The sequence below is a fragment of the Zootermopsis nevadensis genome, unplaced genomic scaffold, assembly GCF_977971745.1.
Source record: "Zootermopsis nevadensis isolate Lab colony 2312 unplaced genomic scaffold, Znev_1.0 Znev_ptg000027l, whole genome shotgun sequence".
NCBI classification, from domain to species: domain Eukaryota; kingdom Metazoa; phylum Arthropoda; class Insecta; order Blattodea; family Termopsidae; genus Zootermopsis; species Zootermopsis nevadensis.
Genome location: NW_028259159.1, coordinates 2,332,895 through 2,353,746, shown reverse-complemented (window position 1 = coordinate 2,353,746; position 20,852 = coordinate 2,332,895). Strand labels below are relative to the sequence as shown.

General features: G+C 35.4%; 2 protein-coding genes across 6 annotated transcripts in view; both read left to right on the top strand.

Moving 5' to 3' along the window:
* Positions 1–491: 491 nt before the first annotated feature.
* Positions 492–7,627, top strand: LOC110840242 (uncharacterized). Of its 3 annotated transcripts, none has more exons than XM_022085133.2 (6): positions 492–751; positions 1,003–2,015; positions 2,504–2,701; positions 3,375–3,800; positions 4,480–4,628; positions 6,558–7,627. In XM_022085133.2, the coding sequence occupies exons 2-6, from the start codon at positions 1,014–1,016 to the stop codon at positions 6,670–6,672; spliced, it is 1,890 nt and encodes a 629-aa protein (XP_021940825.2). In that variant the 5' UTR covers positions 492–751; positions 1,003–1,013; the 3' UTR covers positions 6,673–7,627. The 3 variants fall into 3 exon arrangements, with proteins under 3 accessions (XP_021940825.2, XP_021940826.2, XP_021940824.2); XM_022085134.2 differs by having other exon boundaries at positions 493–915; positions 2,504–2,659; XM_022085132.2 differs by having other exon boundaries at positions 493–915.
* A 1,961-nt stretch (positions 7,628–9,588) lies between these two features.
* Osbp (oxysterol binding protein) overlaps positions 9,589–20,852 on the top strand; it is a 26,834-nt gene continuing 15,570 nt past the window's right edge. The window contains exons 1-4 of one of the 3 annotated variants that reach the window (XM_022085127.2): positions 9,589–9,832; positions 10,186–10,248; positions 14,438–14,643; positions 15,905–16,158. In XM_022085127.2, coding sequence (XP_021940819.1) covers positions 9,705–9,832; positions 10,186–10,248; positions 14,438–14,643; positions 15,905–16,158 — 651 coding nt within the window. In that variant the 5' untranslated portion in view covers positions 9,589–9,704. Of the gene's footprint in view, positions 9,833–10,185; positions 10,249–13,470; positions 13,611–14,437; positions 14,644–15,904; positions 16,159–20,852 lie in introns of those variants that run through there. The other 2 variants (XM_022085128.2, XM_087356553.1) reach the window with 2 other exon arrangements.

Below are 20,852 nucleotides of genomic sequence, written 5' to 3'. Positions count from 1 at the left end.
AGGTTAATACTAGACATGAACAATGACCTATAATTTCCCTCGTGTCCTAGTTTTATTTTTCTGAGAAGACAGCAAGTACCACCATTTTATAAATTTGTTGACTGATATATATATATATATATTCTTGTGGAGACTTTCCACATATTCCTCTTAAATAGCTGATATCTGCCTTATTTTTATCGTATGCATTCACATACTCAAATTTTAAAGGAGATCCACAAGGGCATTGTTAATATTTATTGTGTATTTAACATACAACAATTTTTACAAAAAAATTCATCAATCTGAAAAAATTACATAATTGAAAGCTGTAATAACATCTGCTACAGGGGGGCCTACTTGCAATGAAAAATGACGGTAAACTTATTTTTCATAAGGTTAAGCGGTATTCTCGTTGTAATTGAAATTATCCTCTTAGGTTTGATTACGAATGATTCGATGAGTGATATCTTTCAACTGAATATCTTTGATAACGGCTTTCATCTGTGAGACATTTCATTGGCTGAACTTTGTCATTGGTTGATTTTGTAGTACAGGCATACAGGCGTGGGAAGTAATTGTATGGGAGTTGAGTTTATTAATATAACTTACGTAATTAACGACTACGAAACTGTTTATCCTTTGATTATGTAAATTGTTAGTTTGGCATGATTTGTAATTACTTTTGACATAGAAAGACTAAAACAATATTGTAAAGGCGAAGGTTTGATATTCGGTACTTTGGAGGGAACTTCAAACTATATTTTGGCAGGTGATCTAACCAGACCTAGATTTATTTTTTCGCAATGACGTGATCATGTTCAATTTAAATTCGTAAGGAAGCCGGTACTTTAACGCTTGTTGTATTAGTATTCATTCTGCTAGGTGTGGAATAACGTTTAAATCGCCAGGTTCACATTTGTTCCCATAAAATCGGTATGTTTTTTATTATTATTTTAACTTAAATGGTTAGAAGTATTTAATTATTACTTAAGCAGTCACTCGAATTTCATTCCATTTCAGGTACGACGACAATGTCAGGAAGAAGGAGGGCAAATCGGGCAAGGAAGAAGAGAGCTAAAAGGCAGAAAATGTTGAATTTAATGGAAATAATCAAAAAGAAGGAAGATGTTTCTGAAGAGTTAGAAATGGAACCACTAATAGAAGGGGATATAATTACTGCGGAATCCTCACAATTCTCTGATGTGTTAAGCAGCACTGTAGGCAATGATAGTTTGCATTTGCCTAATGTAAATATGGAACAAGACAATGATACAGCAAGAAAAGAACTTCTGGAACCAGTTGGAGTTAACATCAGCTCTTTGGAAAAAAGAAAGAATGAATTCTCAACACTAAAAAGAGCACCCAAACGAAGTAGAACTTCCATCCTTGGCCAAGGTGGAAGGAAAGATCTCAATTGGCCCGAGAGGAATTCATCTACACCCTGCTTAACATCATGGCTTGTAGCAGCAGAGCAGATGTTTGTGCCTTCTCCAGTGACAGACGATGCACCAAAAGCTAAACGAAGTCGTGATGATGTGACTGTGTACTCAGAGGATTGTTCTCTTGTATGTCAACCTGTTAAAAAAACAAAGAGCATAGCAACTTCCACTAAAGCATCGTGTTCGTCTACCCATCCAGTGATGGAGATAATGGAAACATCACCTGTATTAACACCTAGCAACAAGCGTACAAGGCACAATTCAGTGTTGAATAATTCCTTTACAATTGAGAAGATGTCTGAAACAGATGATTCTCCTCCAGTATTTAGGCCAAAAAAACGCACAAAAAGTATGTCAGGAATTTCACCTCAGACGTCAAAAGAGTCACTGAAACTTTTACCAGAATACCCATTGCCTTCACAGATGCCTTATTTAAAAATTACACCTGCTGAATCTTGTACTACAAGCCCAGTGAGTTTACGTACTTATGCAACAGGTCCAGAACACTATTTGTTTTCAGCACCTCAGTTGCAAGAGACAGACAATAACTCAAATTTACTTGACTCATTCCCTCCGATGGATGCACAAAATAAGGTATGTTATATAGTATAATTGAAATGTGGGCTAACCATTTTCATCATTAGGGTGATGAATGCTGGTCTTTTAGTGTATGTAGCGATGGAACTGTAAGAAGTGGGGACCATGCCTTGGTCTTGCGCCACAGAAAGGACTCATTACTTTCTGCATTTATTTCAGTTTGATAATTTATTAACAAACAAATGGTATGATCATTAGGCTTGTTCATATTTTGATATTCTTTATGTTGGAAAATACCAAAATGAAAATGACTGAAATCAAGTATATGTACAACAGTATAATTATGAGCTTTGGTTCTGAAACTGCCTCTTTCCTTTTTCTGTATTGGAGTATAATCTCAGGAATTGCCTGTTAATAGAAATCCAGCTTGTTGAAAAGATCTTTATTTGTGGTAGTCATTTGCATTAATTTACAAATATGAAATATGCTGAATTAAAGAGGATTGTTCCTTCTTCCCTGCTTAACACTGATATCTTTGTTAAAAGGTAATTGAACATGACAAGGAGTCGCTGACTTATGTTCAATCAACTATATGGAAATTACTCTCTGCAAGCCTGTTGGGTTATCAGAAACGTGTTCAGTGGCCTGCCTGTCTCTCGATTTCCAAAATGTTGGAGATGTGTATGTCAGTCTGCTCAAAGGTAATCTGCTGGCTCAAATTCTCAATGAAATATCTTAGGAAGGTGAGTTCCATGGCAATTGATAAGCTCTTATCAGATAGTTGTGGAAAATATGTATACCGTGAGAATCATTCTCTCTCCTTCCTTTCCCAGCTATTCAAATATTGTGAATCTGCTGGTTGACACTACCATACATTGGCATTTTATTAATTATCATCAGTTAGTCATACAGTATGTAGTATAAATACTGTGTTTTTGTTTCTCTCTTTTACCATTTATTCACTTTTAATTAGGTACATATCTGAATTTTTGTTTGTATATTTAATGTTTTATTGATTGGGATTTAAAAGTTTAAGGTGGAAACCCTTTGTCAGTTTGTATCTATGCCAAGGAAAGCTACTATCAGGCTTTGGTTAATTTTGAATGGCAGATTCTCTAAAATATAATGATTAAATATGATTTGAAGCTTTCTGGACCTCTTATGACTGGCAATTTTCTTGAAAGTGCTGTCTTATTAATTATATATTAAATTGACAATATTTTGGACAGAAGTTATATATCATAACAATATAAATATTTGTTTCTGACACCAGACCAGTCTCTTAGTCCATATTCTTTCCATGTATGTCCAACAATCTAATAGTTTGTCATGCAATTATATTTTGTATTTCTGCTTTTTGTTGGAAACTTCATATAACATTTTACTTGAGTGATTGTTTATGAATTAACTGTGCAGGTCTACACATCGGTGAAATGTTTCATGTCAGTGAACCAGTTTGGGAAGGAATCATGCTGTTCTTGCAGAATGCACAATGAACAACTGGAACAGCGTCTTTCTGCTGTGGAAAAAGAAATTGTGAAGTTGCAGGAATTATTGGCTACCAGAGTTATAAGCATCAAAACCAGTGATGAATTACTCACTGTAAAGAATACATCAGTACCACATCCTCCATGTTGCCCTCCACCACCACCACCACCGCCACCACCGCCACCGCCACCACCACCCCCACCCCCACCCCTTATGCCTGGTCAGGAATCAACTATATTGAAAACTGTAAAGAAAACAGAGAGTTTACTGCCCAACAAACAAATATCACGTCTGGCCATTACTGTAGATGATATACGCAAAGTTCAGCTCAAAAAAACACCATCTGCCATACGTGTAAGTACCATGACATACTGACAAAACTAATTTTTTGAATAAGTTTTTATTAACTGTATGGCATTAGCAACCTTGTGAGGCTTTATTAACAGACTTCATATTTTGTGTCTAGACCAGGCAGTATGAACTGTCACATAAATTAAATTTAAACTTTTGGCCATGGGCACAATTGGCAAGTGGAATTTATCTTATTATGTATCCTGTTTAAATCTAAATGGACTAAAGCAAAACAAACTTTTGGTAATCACTGGATTCAGCAATGTGGGTGAAAGATTGATTTTCACATGGTACAACCAGAAAGTATTTTTTGAGACAAACAGTATAAAATGTTTGTCAGGTTCACAAAATTACAAATTCTGAATACTGCTATGAGGATGTTGCAGAATGATACAGAAAGAAGTTTGTATACAGATAATTACAAATTCTTTGCCATAATGGAGAATATTTAATATGTTTAGTGACATTATAAGTAATTGACTTTGTTACATAGGCCAAAAGTTTCAATTTTTTGTTAGTGGTGATACTCTTGATATGCTTTGTGTTTAGTGTTGTGATCCACAAATCCACGTTTGTTAAGGCCTTACCTTTATTGCTTGAATTAATTTAATTATGCACAAATAATTTCTTTACTGTACCCTTCCACCCTCAGGTTTTGATACATTACCTCTAATTTTTCCAGGGAGAATGTCGTACACCAACTATAGCTCACAGAGGACCTGTAGTATCATTGGAAATGTTGCGTTCTGTTAAACTCCGGTCCAGTCAGGCAAGACGCAAAAGTAGTGAACAAAATAAAGGATCATCCAAGTTTCCCTTCCATTCACCTAGGTGAGACCCCTTTCGGATGAGAAGTTCTGGGCAGAACTCATGAAGCTAACTTTCCTGAAGCACAGGATTCTTTTTTTCTTCTTATTCTTCTTCTTCTAGCGTCATATCTATTTTATACTGGTCAATGGTGCACTGATTTTTATTTATGTAAATCTTGTGTTGGTAATGTTATATTTAGTAATGTAAGTACATAATCTGACAAGAAAATGCAGTTTGGTTTAACTAATAGGTTAGCATGCTTATTTGTATGTGATCATAGGATGGAGTCTTTGTTTTCAATTGCTTGCAGTTGTAAATTGTGGTACAGATTGTTGTAATGACTATTACTACTATCATCATCATCATTTTACAGAGAAATTACCATATTTCTTGAGTACAGATTCTGTTTACATTGAATTTGTCAGATATAATCTGAAAGTTTTTTCAGTTTCACAGAGTCTGTAATTACTGAATTAAAAACAATGTTTTTCTAAGGTCTTAATAACAAATTTCATGTTCCTAACTCATCCAGTAGCATAACACTCATACCATATTGCATGAAAATTGTTCATTTGGTTCAGAAGTTTATATGAAGAAGCACAGCATTGTTTGCTCATAAGATTGTGTTGTTTTTTGTTATTAAGAAAGGAAAGCAGGCTAATAAATAAGGAAGATTAAGCAGAGTAAGCAATATTAGGAGTATGGAATGCTGCAGCAATAATTTGGAATTTCTTTGTCTGAATCTCCTTGAATAATGTAGTAACAGAAATATATTACTGCAGATCAAACTGGAGATGAATTTCAATGATTAAAATGGCTCTTTAGGTTCTCAAGAAGCAGACAGGGTCCAACTAAAAAGTGTAAGAATTTGAAGACTTTGAAACTTTTGTTGTCTCATAGTGAATTTTGTTATTTGCAATTACGTCATACAAAAACGTCACTCCACACTTAATGCTTATATATACATTTACAAAGAATATACCTATTTTGATCAAACATTAACAGAAGGGTGAGTGAGAAGTTGACCCATCTCATTTGATGAAGTGGAATGTTAATCAAGTTATGTAAGTTTGGCACATCAGCAGTACAGATGTGCAGTAATAACAGTTCCAGTGCACCTTACATAACTATGCTTTTCTTCACATTCTTATGCAAAATAATTACTATTATTTAAGGTGATTTTAATGGACAGTAAAGCAGTAATATAATGGAGGGGAATAGTGAATATGTGTTGTATTTTCTCAGCTTTTTAATCTTTTCTTTAGTATTTGTATAATTTGAAACTATTAATATGAGAATATTCTTCAGGAAAACATTTTATTTTATCAACTGTCATAATAGCAGATTTACACTGTAACTAACTAATGAACTCTGGAGCAGATTCCTTGAGAAGCTGATAGTATGCTCAGTAAAGAAATTCTGCACCTTTTAATGTAACCTGAAGGTTTGTTACTGTGTTCACAAGAGCCTGTCACTGGTTCCTATCTTGAGTCAGATGAATCCCTGAATCCAGTTCACACCTTCCCATCCTGTTTACATAAGACACAGTTTCATATTGGAGGTCTTCTGAGTGGTCTTTTCCCTTCAGGCTTCCCAACCAAAATTTGTAAGAATTATGAAGCTGCTCTCGTTTTGCTGTTTTCTTCTGCCTCTTATCACTTCATCCCATTTAAGTTCATATATTTTCCTCAGTGCCTTGTTCTCAAACATCTCATTCCATTTCAGAACAGGGCACTTTGAAGAATATTTTGACATAAGAGGGATGAAGTGTCCAGAGGCTGGAGAAGACTGCATAGTGAGGAGTTCATTAATCTGTATTATTCTTCTGTCCAGTTTTACAGCATGTAATATCCACTGTGAAATACAATTTGTTTGCTTATATTGTATTAATATCTTGCACTCTGTGTCTACATTTTGAGATAAATATTTTGTATATTTATGTTTTCATAGAGATGCAGCCATTTGTTCGCGTATACTGCAGAGTGTGGACACCAATGTGAAAGTGCGGCAGGGTGTTTTAAAGGAAAGTGATTCTTGTTCAAATGAGGAGAAGCTGCCAGCATGAACTTGAGGTAAAAATCGCATAAAACTGTGACTGTACCCTTTCCATGGCATAAGCAGTGACAAAGCCTAAGGCTGAAGACTGAAGATGGACAGGAGCACAATCATTGACACCAGCATTGAATTTGACCAGATATATAAGGATATCAGAATATGTCTCAGGTGCATTTTGTAGGTTTGTTATGCATTTTATGACTTTTACTTTAAGCAACATTTCTCACCTTAAATGTTTGCGTAAAGTAAAATATAAGTATGAGTTTATGTATTTATTATTAGGTGAGTGGTCTTTAGCATTGACATAGGAAAGACGTTTCTGGTTTATGTGGACAGAAGTTATTACTAATCAAAAGCTGAGGCTGATATTATTTAACATTCCTTGCCTATGTCAACTTTGCTTTCATAACCATTAAGTAACATTTAATGTTACTGAATGTCTAAAATCAAGTAGTGAATACCTGAAGTCAGGGCAGTTACTTAAACACGCTTAGTAGAAAGACTTACACCAATAAATAATATGGATCAAATGATATAAATAGGATAATTCTTTGAAAGTGGCATGAAATGATATTTAATCATGTATGATGTGGCATATATAATGACTTTTTTCCTTATTCTGCAGTCAGCATGATGCGAATATTATTTAACATTCCGGTGTTGTATGCTGTGTAAGTGACTAATTGTTTTCCATTGTTTGCATTGTATAATTTCCAGGATTTGTGGGGGTGACAGAATAGACATTTATATGCTTCATTCTGGTGCTTGTAGTCTGTTAATATCTTTTATTATTTGTCATACATTCATTAAAATACAAGAATTGTACAACCTGCCTCACTTTGAATATCTTATGGTTGCATAAGAGTGTAATTCCTAATTATTATTATTATTTGCTCTGTAAGGTACATCAGAGAGCATTAACACATGGGGCAGTCTTCTGTGATGACTGCTGAATGGACAGTAAATGTTCATATACAATCTTGCCCATTTGCAAATATAATCATAGACATCACCACATTTATACATTTCAGAGATAATCTTTGAACAACAGAAGAAACAATATTGTAATTTTCAATTAAAAGATGTGATATTGCATGAACTCTGTGATGTGAATGTCTGCTGTTAAGGATAGATTCCTTTCCATTCATTGCAATACAGATAACTATGAAAAGAGTGAAAGAAACTGTATAATTAGGTTGTGGATAATGTGTTTGTGTTATTGCTGAGATGAAATTGATTACCAAATTTCTCAATGATGTTCATAATGTTAAGTGTTTTCTGTAGTATCTGGTTCAAAGGTATTGTGATCTTTATAATATGAAATATCTGTTCAGAAATCAACTCTTCTAGGGCTTACATTTGCATTAGCTGAATGCAGATTAATTGTTAACATTGTGAACTAATTAATATATTTGTCTTGTTTCGTAATGTACAATGTAATTTATTTTTGATTATTTTTTAACATGTTTGCTTTGACAGTTGTATTGACTTTGTAATATGTTTTTTTATATACTTTTGAAATTGAATTTGAAGTCTGTTATACAAACAGGTAATGATTAACAAATTATTTTTTATGTAAGAATAGTCTGATACCTAGCAATAAAAACTAACAAGAAAGACTTGTCGAATGGTTACCAACCTACAGTACCTATAGTGACTTCCAGATCCTTTACATAGGACTTTTCTGTAGGCGCTTAAAGACCATGGCTGAAGGCATATAAGGGCTTTGAGTTAAATTTCCATGGCATTTGATTAGGGTGAATTACTATAGTCTTGTTGTTTTACCTGCTGAAGGTAGAAAGCTCAGTGCCTGTTGGATAGAAAGGTGAGGAGAATACAGAGCCATTCTGATTGTGGTGACAATGGTGCATGAAATGTGACATGTAACCAGGTCCTATTTAAGATGATGCTACTATATAAAATAGGTATTTGAGCAGATGTATTTCTTATAAGCTGGCGCAGTGGCCACGCGATCTGAGGCATGGTCCTCATGCGCTTGGCTGCTGCGATTATAGGTTCAAGTCCCACTCAAGGCATGGATGTTTGTCTGCATCTCCTCTTCCAGTCTGGTGGGTAAAGACTGGCCACGGAAGGCAAGGCGAAATCACCATGGTACTTTCACAAGAAAACCCCGAAAGGGATCACTACGGTCAAGCTTGACCATGGACGGTGAAAAAAAAATTCTTATAAGCATTTTGTTGAATTAATTGCTTGACAAAAGAACTACACTAGTTAATGAAATTAGGAGGTATACTAGTTTCATGCATTTTTAACTTCAGTGTGAAGGTGCATCCAGACTACTCAAGCACAGGTTTCTGCAGTCTCATGTGTGTGTGTAAATGTGGATGCTTCCATAAACCCAAGCAGTGTGATAACAGAAGTTAAGGGATTCATGTGCTAGCTACAGAGGCACAACTTCAGAGAGAGGTTTGTAATGAAGAACCCCATAAACCAAAGCATCTCAAGCCACTGAATGAGCTGTTTTGACACAGCATGTGGTCAACTTCATGTCTCAGTCAGTTTTCCTAACCAGTATCCTCCAGATAAAAGGTTGGATAGTCCCCAAGACTCATAAGGATGTGGCGCTCAAGAGACATTCTTGTCTTACTAGGATTCGAACTCTGGTCGCCCAGTCTATATCTACTTGGTATATTGACCTTCGTACTGACCGCTATCCTGGTTCTGTCAAATGACTTAATTTAAAATAAAAACAGAAATATGTTGCTTTCAAATTTTGCAGACTTACGGCACTATTTATTATGTACGCGTTCAATATATTCATCCGCATTGCCTGCTATGACATAATAGTTTAAATTCTTTATTTAGCATCAATAACTATAAATCGTAGCTACTATTTATTGAAGAAAATAAAATGTTATAACCGTTGATTTGGTAGTATGTAACTATTTTACTTCTCTCGATGCATATATCATGTGTTATGATTATGTAGAAACAGCAGTAGCAGCTGCCATCTTTAAAATGGTGGTTAGTGGTACGTGGATGAGTGTTACATTTCTGTAGGTTTTACAAGTAACTGTCGAAATGACGGAAGGAAAAGTTTCTGCTAATGAAGCCGAAATGAAAGGCTGGTTGTTTAAATGGACAAACTATTTAAAAGGTTACCAACGACGATGGTTTGTTCTGTCCAACGGTCTCTTGTCTTATTACAGGTGAGTAAAGTATTACCGCATCACAGTAGAAATATGTGTTTGTAAGCTGTTACTTACATTACAAGCATTTGGCATTATCATAACAGTGATATGAATAACAAATTTATTTCATTGTATGATATCAAGGCTATGCACTTGCGTCGATAGCTTACTCATCATTGAAGGTAAATGAAGGACAAATTTTGACAGATGAATTAGGCCTTGTACTTCTTGTGTCTGGGTTGCATGGTGTCAGATTAGGCTTTGGGGAAATTTTAATCGTAATTATCCACCTATAGTGTAGTTATTGTGTTGATAGGGTTGACACTTCGTTTTCATATTTCATGCTCCGTACAAATCAGGGTTTATTCTAGGGCCGAAAATTCAGGGGGGTCCAAACTGTCTATCCGCCGACGTCGGCGGGCTGGTCGGACCGAGTAAGTATAGTGGCAGCATGAACTTGAGCTAACATTTATTACTGAAAGAACTAACTCTGCTCGATCCCCCGCCATTTCCAGTCGTTCAAATAGACATTTTTGGCTTCCCTCACAACCCTATGCTCACCCACCAACTGCTACTAGAGGCAGCTTTATTAGATTTGCATGTTTATTCCACAGACCTGCAGGATGAGTGAAAACTATATACTTAGTATGCATAGTAATGACATTCTTGAAATGTTAAGCCCATAAAGAGATGGAACAGGTTTGTTAATTTCATTTTTAGAGTGTCATTGTCACAGTACTGTTATATGAGAATCCTGTAGAATAAACCCTGAGAATTATTGGATATTCTTTGCATGGACTGCTCAGATCCTCTTCTCTGCACATAATTTTTCTACCAAACTAATCGTGAGGTACCAAGTTTCAGTTGCAGCAGAATGTAACCAGCAGTCTCTCTGCCATAACCATATTTTTTCTAGGATTACCCAAATTCGCAACCTGATGAAATAGTTTGAGGCAGTACTGCGTCAGATAGCCACCATAATATGTGTTTTGTCGATCATTTGTTGATAGTGTTTGCATTTTTTAATATACACTCTTGTTTTCTAAAAACAAGTGTGAAGTGAAACAGTGATGATTAGTGTGTCTATAATTGATGAATCAAAAGAACTGAAGCTGACAGCAGCCGCAAGACTCCACTGGACTGATCACTTACAACGTATGGGAGATGATCAGATGCCCAGGCGACTCATATGTACAAAGCCGGGGGAGAAAAGACACATTGGAAAACCAAGTGCAAGGTGGTTCAATGAAGTCAGTAGTGACACCAGGAAGATATGAATTAGAAGTGGTAGGCAAGAGCTCTGGATAAAGAATGGCAGAGGCTTTTAAAGGAAACCAAGACTCTAAGAGAGTTCTAGTGCTATTGATGATAATTGATTAATCATTGTTATGCTTAGTAAGTGCTTGTGATGACTTTTCACTCTGCTGCATTTTTATTAGTTTTATTTATTATTTCTTAAAGAGAAGAATCTAACTATGGATTAATCAGCCTTTTGATTAACTGCACTACCACTTAGTCTTTTTTTATGCTGGTTAAGTGGGAGTCCACTGTAATACCAACTAGATAGGGTGTGTGCACACACATGTGCATGCTCACACACAGACATACATACATACATTCTTGCACTGTAGTTGGCTGCATCTTTAATTGCTTGGGGTTACTACATTTTAGTAATTTTTCTCCATATGTAATGAACACTGTCATATAAAATTCCTTATACAAAATCTTTCCTTGTCTTGCTTGATTTTGCATTGCTACATACAAGCTAATATGAAGACCTCATCTGTTTGGGATATTTGCTAAAGGCAAATGTAAATTTTGCTATGAATAGAATAACATTTTCTATTCCATTTACATTTTGAGAGTTCAGCACCTCTTTGGTTGCAACCATGATTGTATGAGTGTATTAGTCTTTTGTCTGCTTATTATTCTTTTGAGGACCACTGAAGATAAAGAGTCAGAAAGTATATGCCCAATATGCAGGAGAGAGGAATGTAGTTGAAGTTCTATAATTCATAATAGGATGTATGTAATATCTGCTTACTGTTTGTAATGCTCTTTGCAAGGTACATTTAGTTTTTGGTATTGTGTTTCAGTGTTCATGATAGTATTAACATTTGGCAATGTCTGTTCTGTGCATAAGATGTTTTGTTATATGTATATTATATGTACCAAAATACAGCAGTATTAACTTTTTTAATTCTATAAAACTTGGTTTTGTTTAATTTGCTCCTTCGTATATTGGTCACCCGTTGAACATAAGATCAAATGGACCCAAGTTTCAACCAGAATAATTTAAAACTAGATGTGCATCTGTGCCATGGTTGGTTTGCTGTAATCCATTCCCTTGTTCTCTTTGCACTTATCTCTGTCAATGTCATCAAGTAATTTAATCCTGATTATAGTGACCTTTAATAAGAGACCTTTGGTTTTCTGTTTGTGTTATACTCTTCTATTAGTTTATAATGAAGTACAAATTGTACTTCATTTTGGCAAGAATATGGCTTGGTCAGTGCCAAATATTTGGTGCTTGAGCTGCTGGCACAGTTGTTCTTTCCCAGACCCCACTGAATTGCATAGTAATTTCAAGTAACTTGCATGTAACAATGAATATTGGCTTCTAAATGGGTGTTCATTTTGTAGTTTTGCCCATCAATCTGACAGTATTATAATAATTATTTATCAATGTGATTTGTTATCTATAGATGAACTACAGGGAGATTTTTTGGCAACTGTACAGGGGCACGGCCTTTCTGCTGTGCCCAGACACTGCGTTGGTTGCTGCCTAGTTGGTCAGCTGCAGCGATTGTGAGATTGCAGTAACATAATAGAGCGAAGTTTATTCATCTATTTATGTTACAGGGGTGCTGAACAAGTTCCCATTGGCTCAGATCCATTCCCCATACCTTCTAAACAGATTTTGACTCATGCTGTGTAGGTATTCCCTGGTTGTGTGGGAAACTTCAGGTTGAATGATTTCTCTGAGTTATTTACTAGGCTTTAGTTTTTAAATATACTCACTGGCTGAAAGTACAGATATTATGCCCAGCAGTTAATTCACATAGATACAGAGACTGAACAACTGTGGTTTATAGTTTTAATAATTTTATAGCAGTTCTTGTGGTCCCCTTTGATACTCCAATTTCTTGTGCAAGGCACATAAGAGGCTTGTAAGGTAAATGTTGAAGCCAAGCTTCAATATCACCTTACTTTTTCCTTTAATAGTCAGCTACTCCATTCACACACAGAAGAAGGCAATGGCAAACCACTTCTGGATCATCTGCCAAGAACGTATATGAACAGGTCCCAGTCCGAGAAAAGGATGGAAGGATCCTGTTCATATGGACCTGTCGTCAGACAGAACACTAAATAAATAATAGTCAACAATGACTTTCAGATTGCCTGTCAATTAGCACAGCAGTTCTTATATTATTGTTACGATTCTGAGTAGCGTTTCTGTCGGAAAACTCCAGGAAGTCTTCCTCTGACTTCCCAGCAGTGTTACACTTCACATTAGATTAATGTAAAACCACTCCATGCTCTAGTATGAACTTACCCATGTCCTTTATAAATAAATCTTGCCCGATACTTAGTCACATGTGAATATTTACACTTTCTCTTTTCACCACTGCTGACTCTTCAGGGTAACATCCACTGCTGTCGCAGCTGATCAAGTAGGAAAGGCAGCAACCAATGCAGTGACCATTTATAGTGGAAATGCCTTGCTCAGGTGCAGCCACCAAAAAAACCACACTATAGAAAGGACTGGGGAGGAAGTGATATGGCCTGTTTGAAGGTACTGTTGTTGTGGAATTTCAATGAAGGACTGCTGAGAGCAACAATAAAACTGTCTCCTTGATTCATATTAAGCACTTTATCAAGTGAAAAAAAGGATTTACAAAGAAGTCTATTTAGGAGGGGTGTTCCAAAAGTGATATCCAAGGGTGTGTTGTACTCATTTATTGCTTAACACTGGTTTGCAACTGTTAACAAACTGTCTATTTTTTTACATGATTGTTAGAGCAACTGAAACATTTATCACAGCAATATGTCACTTGTTCAGTTTCCATAGAAAATAAATCAGGGCTCAGTGTTTGCACCCAGTGGTGCACCTAGACTTTCACTTTTTTGTCACATGAAAAATGTTTTCATTCAGTGGTCTGAAAATCTGGAAATCACAGAGTGCAAGGTCTCATATGTATGATGGATGGGAAAGATTCTAGTGAAATTACTCCAGGAGTTACATTGTGGCACTGGCTTATTGGGGGTGGGCATTGCTGGGTGTTTCTGTTAGATAGCTTCCTTCAGGTGTCAGTAACATTAATTGGATTTAAAAGTAATTGGATGTAAGGATGTAGGCTATATTCATCTCACTCAGGATAGGATCTAGTTTCAGACTCTTGAGAAAATGGTAATGGACCTTCAAGTTTCATGAAAGGTGGTGAATTTTGTGCCCACCTGAGTGACTATTAGTTCCTCAAGGACTCTTCTGCATAAAAGTAGTTAAATTGGTATTACTGAAGAAGTGTAAATAGATTATGTATTATTTGTTATCCACTGGTCAGCTTATAATGTAGCTGTTATGGTGACTGCTAATAAATTGTAACACTTGCTTTCCATTAGAAACCAGGCAGAGATGGCACATACATGTCGTGGCACCATAAGTCTGCATGGAGCACTTATCAATACAGAAGATTCATGTACATTTGTCATCTCAAATGGTGGCACTCAAACATTTCATATGAAGGCTGCTAATGAAGTTGAACGACAGAGATGGATCACAGCCCTGGAACTGGCAAAGACTAAAGCTACTCGTCCCGTGGAATCAGGTGAGTGACATAACACATCTATGTTGTTGGCATGTTTAACAGGTTTTGGTGGGTTGTAAAGTTGAAGCTGATATAAATATATTTGAAGGGTGTGAAGCTTGTAAACACTATGCTTTGTCTACTAAATCTTCTGTGCTTAAAAAAAGTGCTCTCATGCATTCATAAAGATATACGTGGTCCAGCATGAGTGACTTCAGCTATTGGAAATAACATTTTTAAATTTCATGTTGCCAGGTCATGTGCATATAATGGCCTCATTTGTGTGGTTGTCAGGCTTATCCTTATATCAGGATGTTTTCAGTGCACGATTGACAGATCAGGGTGGAGGTATACAATTAGAGGCAAAAATACTTAGGAATAGTGTATTATAATTTTGAGGTTAATTCAGGGAAGCAGTGTCTTGTTGGTTGAGTTTTTTATCAAGTCATTTATGGAAATGAAGTTTAATTTGAGGTTGTACAAATTATTTTTACTCAATCCTAATAAAAAGTTGTCTTTAATGTGTATAAGATTCTGCAAGTAATGCTTTAGCCGTCATTATTGAAACATGTTTTCTTAAATAACATGTAAGAATCACAGTTATAATTTGCAATATTGGTACTAGGGTATAATTGGGTTTATAAATGTATTTAAGAAGATAAAAGTATCATAATGGTTATTTGTTTGCGCTTCCCATGATATTTTAAATAAGCAGAAGAATTTCTTTTGTTACTGGTGTTATGCAGACTGAACTATGTACATGTGAGCTATCCTATACACACATGAATGTATGAGCTTTCTGTTTTTTCTTTTAACTGTATCTGATTTAATGTAATTGCAATCACTGAATGTATAAGCCTGAATGACTTTTGACAAATAAATCGTTTGTAACTGGCGATCTAAGAACTTTGTCAAATATCCATACTTCAGAAATATATCATCTTTAAGTGTAGAATGTTAACTAACACAACTTTATCCTTCATGTTTAGCGTAGGATTGTTTGTCAGTGTTGGTCTTTTGGGTTGTAACACCTTGTGGTCCTGTGAGTAGATATGTTTCAGAGGAATATAATACCTTCATCTTCAGAAATATTTGTATCTGCCTACAATGCTATGTGGTGTTACAACCACAAAGACCAGTACTGACACATTTACTGCTGTGAGAATCTCAGATATGATATGATGGTCTTGATTTGTCAATGGAGAATACTGGTATCTTTCAAGCCCTGAAATTTGCAAGCATTGTGATAGACCAGTGATGACCATCGTGTATTTTGCTGCAGAAGAAGAGGAGGAGGAATATGACGAGTCAATGGCATCACAAAAGAACGAGGTCCAAAATGTGATCAAATCACTGGTATCTAGGTTGGAGGATCTGCAAACATGCAGTGACCTTATTGCTAAACATGGTGCTGCCCTGCAGCGCTCTCTCTCAGAACTGGAGTCACTGGATACTGCACAGGACATTCCCACGAAACTGAAGTCTGTCAATGAAAGGGCTACACTATTCAGGATAACCTCAAATGCTATGATGAATGTGAGTAGTTGATTGAGTTCTTGTAAACAAGCAGTTCTCAAGCAAAGATATGGTGTGCCACATTCACAAATAAATGCGCTGTTTTTACATTTTATTTTAATGTTTTACACATATTTTATACTACATTAAATATCTTTACATAATTGGACATGTAATAAACATTTAGGTGCAGAATTTAATCAAGGTATAGAGGAAAAGGATTTAGATTAACTGAAGAATGCCTTGTCATATAAATGTGACTTCTAGACATCTTATCTAAACATTTCCTGGTGTTTGGATTCATCAACATATTGAGGCATCAGTAACTGCTGTGATTCTTGAATTTTTAGATTTGGCCACATCTGTTAATGCGTTAAATGAATGCTTTTATGAAATGCAGTGGTATGAAAAATCTGGTCATCGTTCCCTTACTTAAAGTGATTAAGAATCTTGGAAATAATTGTTATAGCAGAAATTAAGAAACCTGTTTTTAAAATTAATTTGACATGATTTGCATGTCAAACATCTTATTATATATTTTGGTTTAAAACTTGAAAACTGAAAGGGTATTGAATTCAATAATTTGTTTGATTTTAAACATAAATTCGTATGTTTTGTATTAATTCATTAAGTACTGCATATTTTCCTGCCCCACAATATACAACATTGTAAGAAATATGACATCAAACCCAAACCATGCTTTAAAATACCGTTTGGAGATTAAGAATGAAATTCCATCAGGAATTTGAATAAATATTGTAAAATGGTAACAGCTGTGAAAGCAGACATCATCAATGTAAAAATTGTGACTCATATTTAAGGATATGTGGTTGAATGTATTGTTAGTTGGCGTACATTTTGTTGCAGATAGACAAGTTTTTTCAAGACTTGTTTTCATTGTCTGTGTTATCATCTCTTACCTGCTGCTAACATTCATACCTAATAAATAGTTAATGAGAATTCAGTATGAAACAACAACTAAAAGCAGCATTTATCTAATTACTCAACCTTATAATAGTTCTTGTCAATGTTTGGTTTTCATCTTAGGGAGCATTTATTTTGATTTCTAATAAATTGCTGCAGCATTTCAATAAATTGTCCTAACATACAACTCTGTGGCTCAGAAGTCAATTAGAAAGTGTGAATGGGGGCCCAGGTGTGGAAAAGCTTGGGAATCACTGGTATAGATTTTTGTGTATTTTATGTTCAGTTTATATCTTTGCATTCAAGGTGAATGATTTCCACTGAATGAAAACAAACTAAAAATATTCTCATTTTGACATTAGTTAGTGTAAGTTATACCACAAATGTTTTGTTGTGCATGCATGTGTGTGTGTGTGTTTAAATGTACCATTAGGTTTAAAGACTGTTTAATTTCAGAGTTCATTACCAGATATGTGGTGAAATTGAAATATACATGCAACACTAAACTGGCCTGACATCGAGGTTGAGGATAAAACTTTGCAATTATTGCACCATATCTGTATGCTGTTAAGTGATAAAAATATGCTAAGCTGTAAGGGGACCTGAAAATAAAGTATGGATGACATAAGGGTTGTTGCAATACAACAGAGATAATGAGGAAGATTAAAATTTAGAGCGAATGGGGGCACAAAGTATTGTGGCAAGTCATAGTTGCATATATGTAAGAGATTAGATGACAGTGCTTGTTTCCTGCATGTGCATGGTATTACTGTATATGAGGGAGGTAAATGTTAACAGTTCTAGAACTCAAGAATGACACAATTTAGAGACTTGCCATTTTTGCAGGTTTTGTATGGAAATATGTGACACATGTTATGACAGGCATCTCATGTAACACTTTTGCATGGATTGCTCATTGGTGAACCTCAGTTTTATTTTTTGTGTGACACTTTCACTTAGTGTTGTTGTCATCATCATCAACAACAACAATAACAACTCGAGGAAGGTGGGGTGGACTATGCACATTATGTAGCATGTATAGAGCTAAAAAATTCTACTTTTGGTTGGAAAACCTAATGGGAAGAGAACACATTTTTTGACGTAAATACGTCTATATGGAAGGGTTATTTGGCAAAAAAGTGAAAGGAAAACGTGTAAGATCCATATCAACAATGTGTAAATATTGACCGACAACAATGGTCAGCTTGTGTGCATAGTTATATTCCCTAAGAAACGTCATCCATTTACTCGGCATTTTTGTGTTACATTACTGCCGTCAACAATCCTGGGGTCTTGGGTTCGATTCCCAGTGGTGCCCGAATTTATAACTTGTGTTGGGCAAGGCTGTGGTCTAGGCAACACGGAGTTTTCCTCCGGGGGCTTCCCCGGTTTCTCCGTGGCATCCCAACAATTACCCCATTCACACACAGAAGAAGGCAATGGCAAACCACTTCTGGATCATCTGCCAAGAACGTATATGAACAGGTCCCAGTCTGAGAAAAGGATGGAAGGATCCTGTTCATATGGACCTGTTGTCAGACAGAACACTAAATAATATAATAATAATAAAAATGTTTTAGAATATCACAAGTACTTATCTTATGTAAGACTTATTACATTACAGAGACGTCAGATTCTCCGGAACCGTGGTTCCACTGTCAACTTTTTATGTAGGCTTAAATGGAAAGCTATGAACTTGATTATATTGGCTCAAAATTATATCCAGTGGTGGACATTTGTAATTAATGACCATTGAACCTTTGGGATTCATAACAGGGAGTTTCATCAGGAAAATGTAATCTGCTTAAGGAAGAAACTGCACTGTGGAATCACTGCATGAATGTTTTAAGACCACATTGTTGAACTATAATGTTCCCAAGGACATCATATCCCATTCTCCCTTGGCCATTCTTCAACCATAGAATTATGAAAGTTGGACACATGTAGGCTATATATTTTGTTCTTTACCTTGCTAATCATATTTGGAGTTTTATAGTAGGTGCGTACTTGAAATTAAATCTACGTTACTTGTAGTGGAAGATGTGTATTTTGTCCCAGACATTCTGTATTTATTTATGTTTTATTTTACAATTCTGTCAGTAGGATCTCAATGGTAGAAAGACAATTTTTGAACCAGTCATTTCTTAAATTTTATGTAGATAGACAGTTGGGTTTACAGTTTCATAGGTCTAAGCCTTGGATGTTCCTGATGTTTTCTCTTATAAGGAATTACAGGGTTTCATGAAAGGAAATACTCTTATACAGATTTCATAGTCTTTGATTTGTAGAACACCGGTGGAACTTCAACAGTTGTTTGCACAAAATAGCAAATTTACTTAGGTACCTCAAGATCTGTATGATCTGTATCTGCTCAAAATCCATAAAATTCAGTTGCTGAATCAGTGAGAAGTATAGTTTGTATTGGCAACAAATTACTGGGATAATGTAGTATGTTAATGCTTTTAATTGTGTAGAATGCAACCCATCTTTAACATTTTCAGCTGAAAGGGAAATTTGTTCCCATGACATGTATTTGTAATTGGCCATATGAGACTATATTGTATCTTTTATACCATGATATTATTGAAAGTTTCTTATGTTTGCAAAAACAGAGCCATGTATGTCAAAAATGATTCTGTATGCTTTGCATATTGTCAGAGATTTGTTTATAATTTAATCATCTGCTTTAAGTGGTGTGTTTGCTAACATTCTTGTGAAGTTTTAAAAAATATTAAAATAATTATAATTGTCTCCTTGGAGCTGTTCTGTCTTTGTTATCCCACAGAATGTCAAAATGTGAAACACCTCTTGTTAATCTCAATGCAACTTTCATAAAATCCACATCCCCTTTGCCTGCTTATTTTATCAAGATATAGGCATTAAAAACAGGCAGTAATGTAGTCCACTCAAAAGGAATAATAAGAGGATTGGGTGTCACTTTGAAGCTAACTCGTTTTGCAGTAAAATTCTTATACCATCCTTCAGTGAGTGTTAAGTCATGCACAGTAAGTTGCTGTTTACCATAGTCCTCAGCATTAGAAGTTTATTCTTTTTGTAGGAGAATTATAGTTAGAGAGGTTTTGGTTTTGAGGCCCATTAGAATTGCCATGAGGGGCCAACGATTTATAGATGTGGTCACCAGATGTTCTTATTAAAATAAAAAAAGTTAAGTTTAATGTGTTATCAAGTTTTGTCCAAATATCTGAATTTCTTTCGTTATCCAGTCACTGAATAAACTTTCCCTTTATCACCATCTGCAGAAGAGCTCTGGGTCCCACCCATCTTCCCATCCAGTGGGTACTGGGGGCTCATTCCTTGGAGGCAGAGTGTCTGGAACATTAATATGATAATTCACTCCATTTAGTGATGAGGTTAACAATACATGGAGCTATATCTCCAAATTCATAGTTTGGTGCTTAATTAAATATAGGGACATTTTATTCAGTACCCACATATTTCTGCGTGTGTAGTGATGGAAGCTCCTCATATATTTTAGAATTTAACTTGAAAATATTAATTTAGAATTAAAATGACCGTAACAAATGTTTGCTTGGAGATTGTTGTGCTAGGCAAATTTGCATTGTCACTTATTAAAGTTTTGCATTTAATTGCTTCAGGATGCTCAAAACATTTAAGGAAGCCCAGTAAAACATTTATAAAACAGGGGAGCAAGTCTTTGTGATTAGAAGCTGTAAAACACTTCTCCACAAAATGTATTCTCTGATTTAACATATAAAATAATAACCCATTCTTCTGTTTAAAATGTGGAATATTTTTCTAGGCTGTCAGTA

Excerpts from the sequence above, each read along its gene's own strand:
- LOC110840242 (XM_022085133.2), top strand. The coding sequence starts at position 1,014 with ATGTCAGGAAGAAGGAGGGCAAATCGGGCAAGGAAGAAGAGAGCTAAA. Across the intron at positions 2,016-2,503 it reads CGATGGATGCACAAAATAAG|GTAATTGAACATGACAAGGA; the intron begins GTATGTTATATA and ends CTTTGTTAAAAG. Across the intron at positions 4,629-6,557 it reads TTTCCCTTCCATTCACCTAG|AGATGCAGCCATTTGTTCGC; the intron begins GTGAGACCCCTT and ends ATGTTTTCATAG.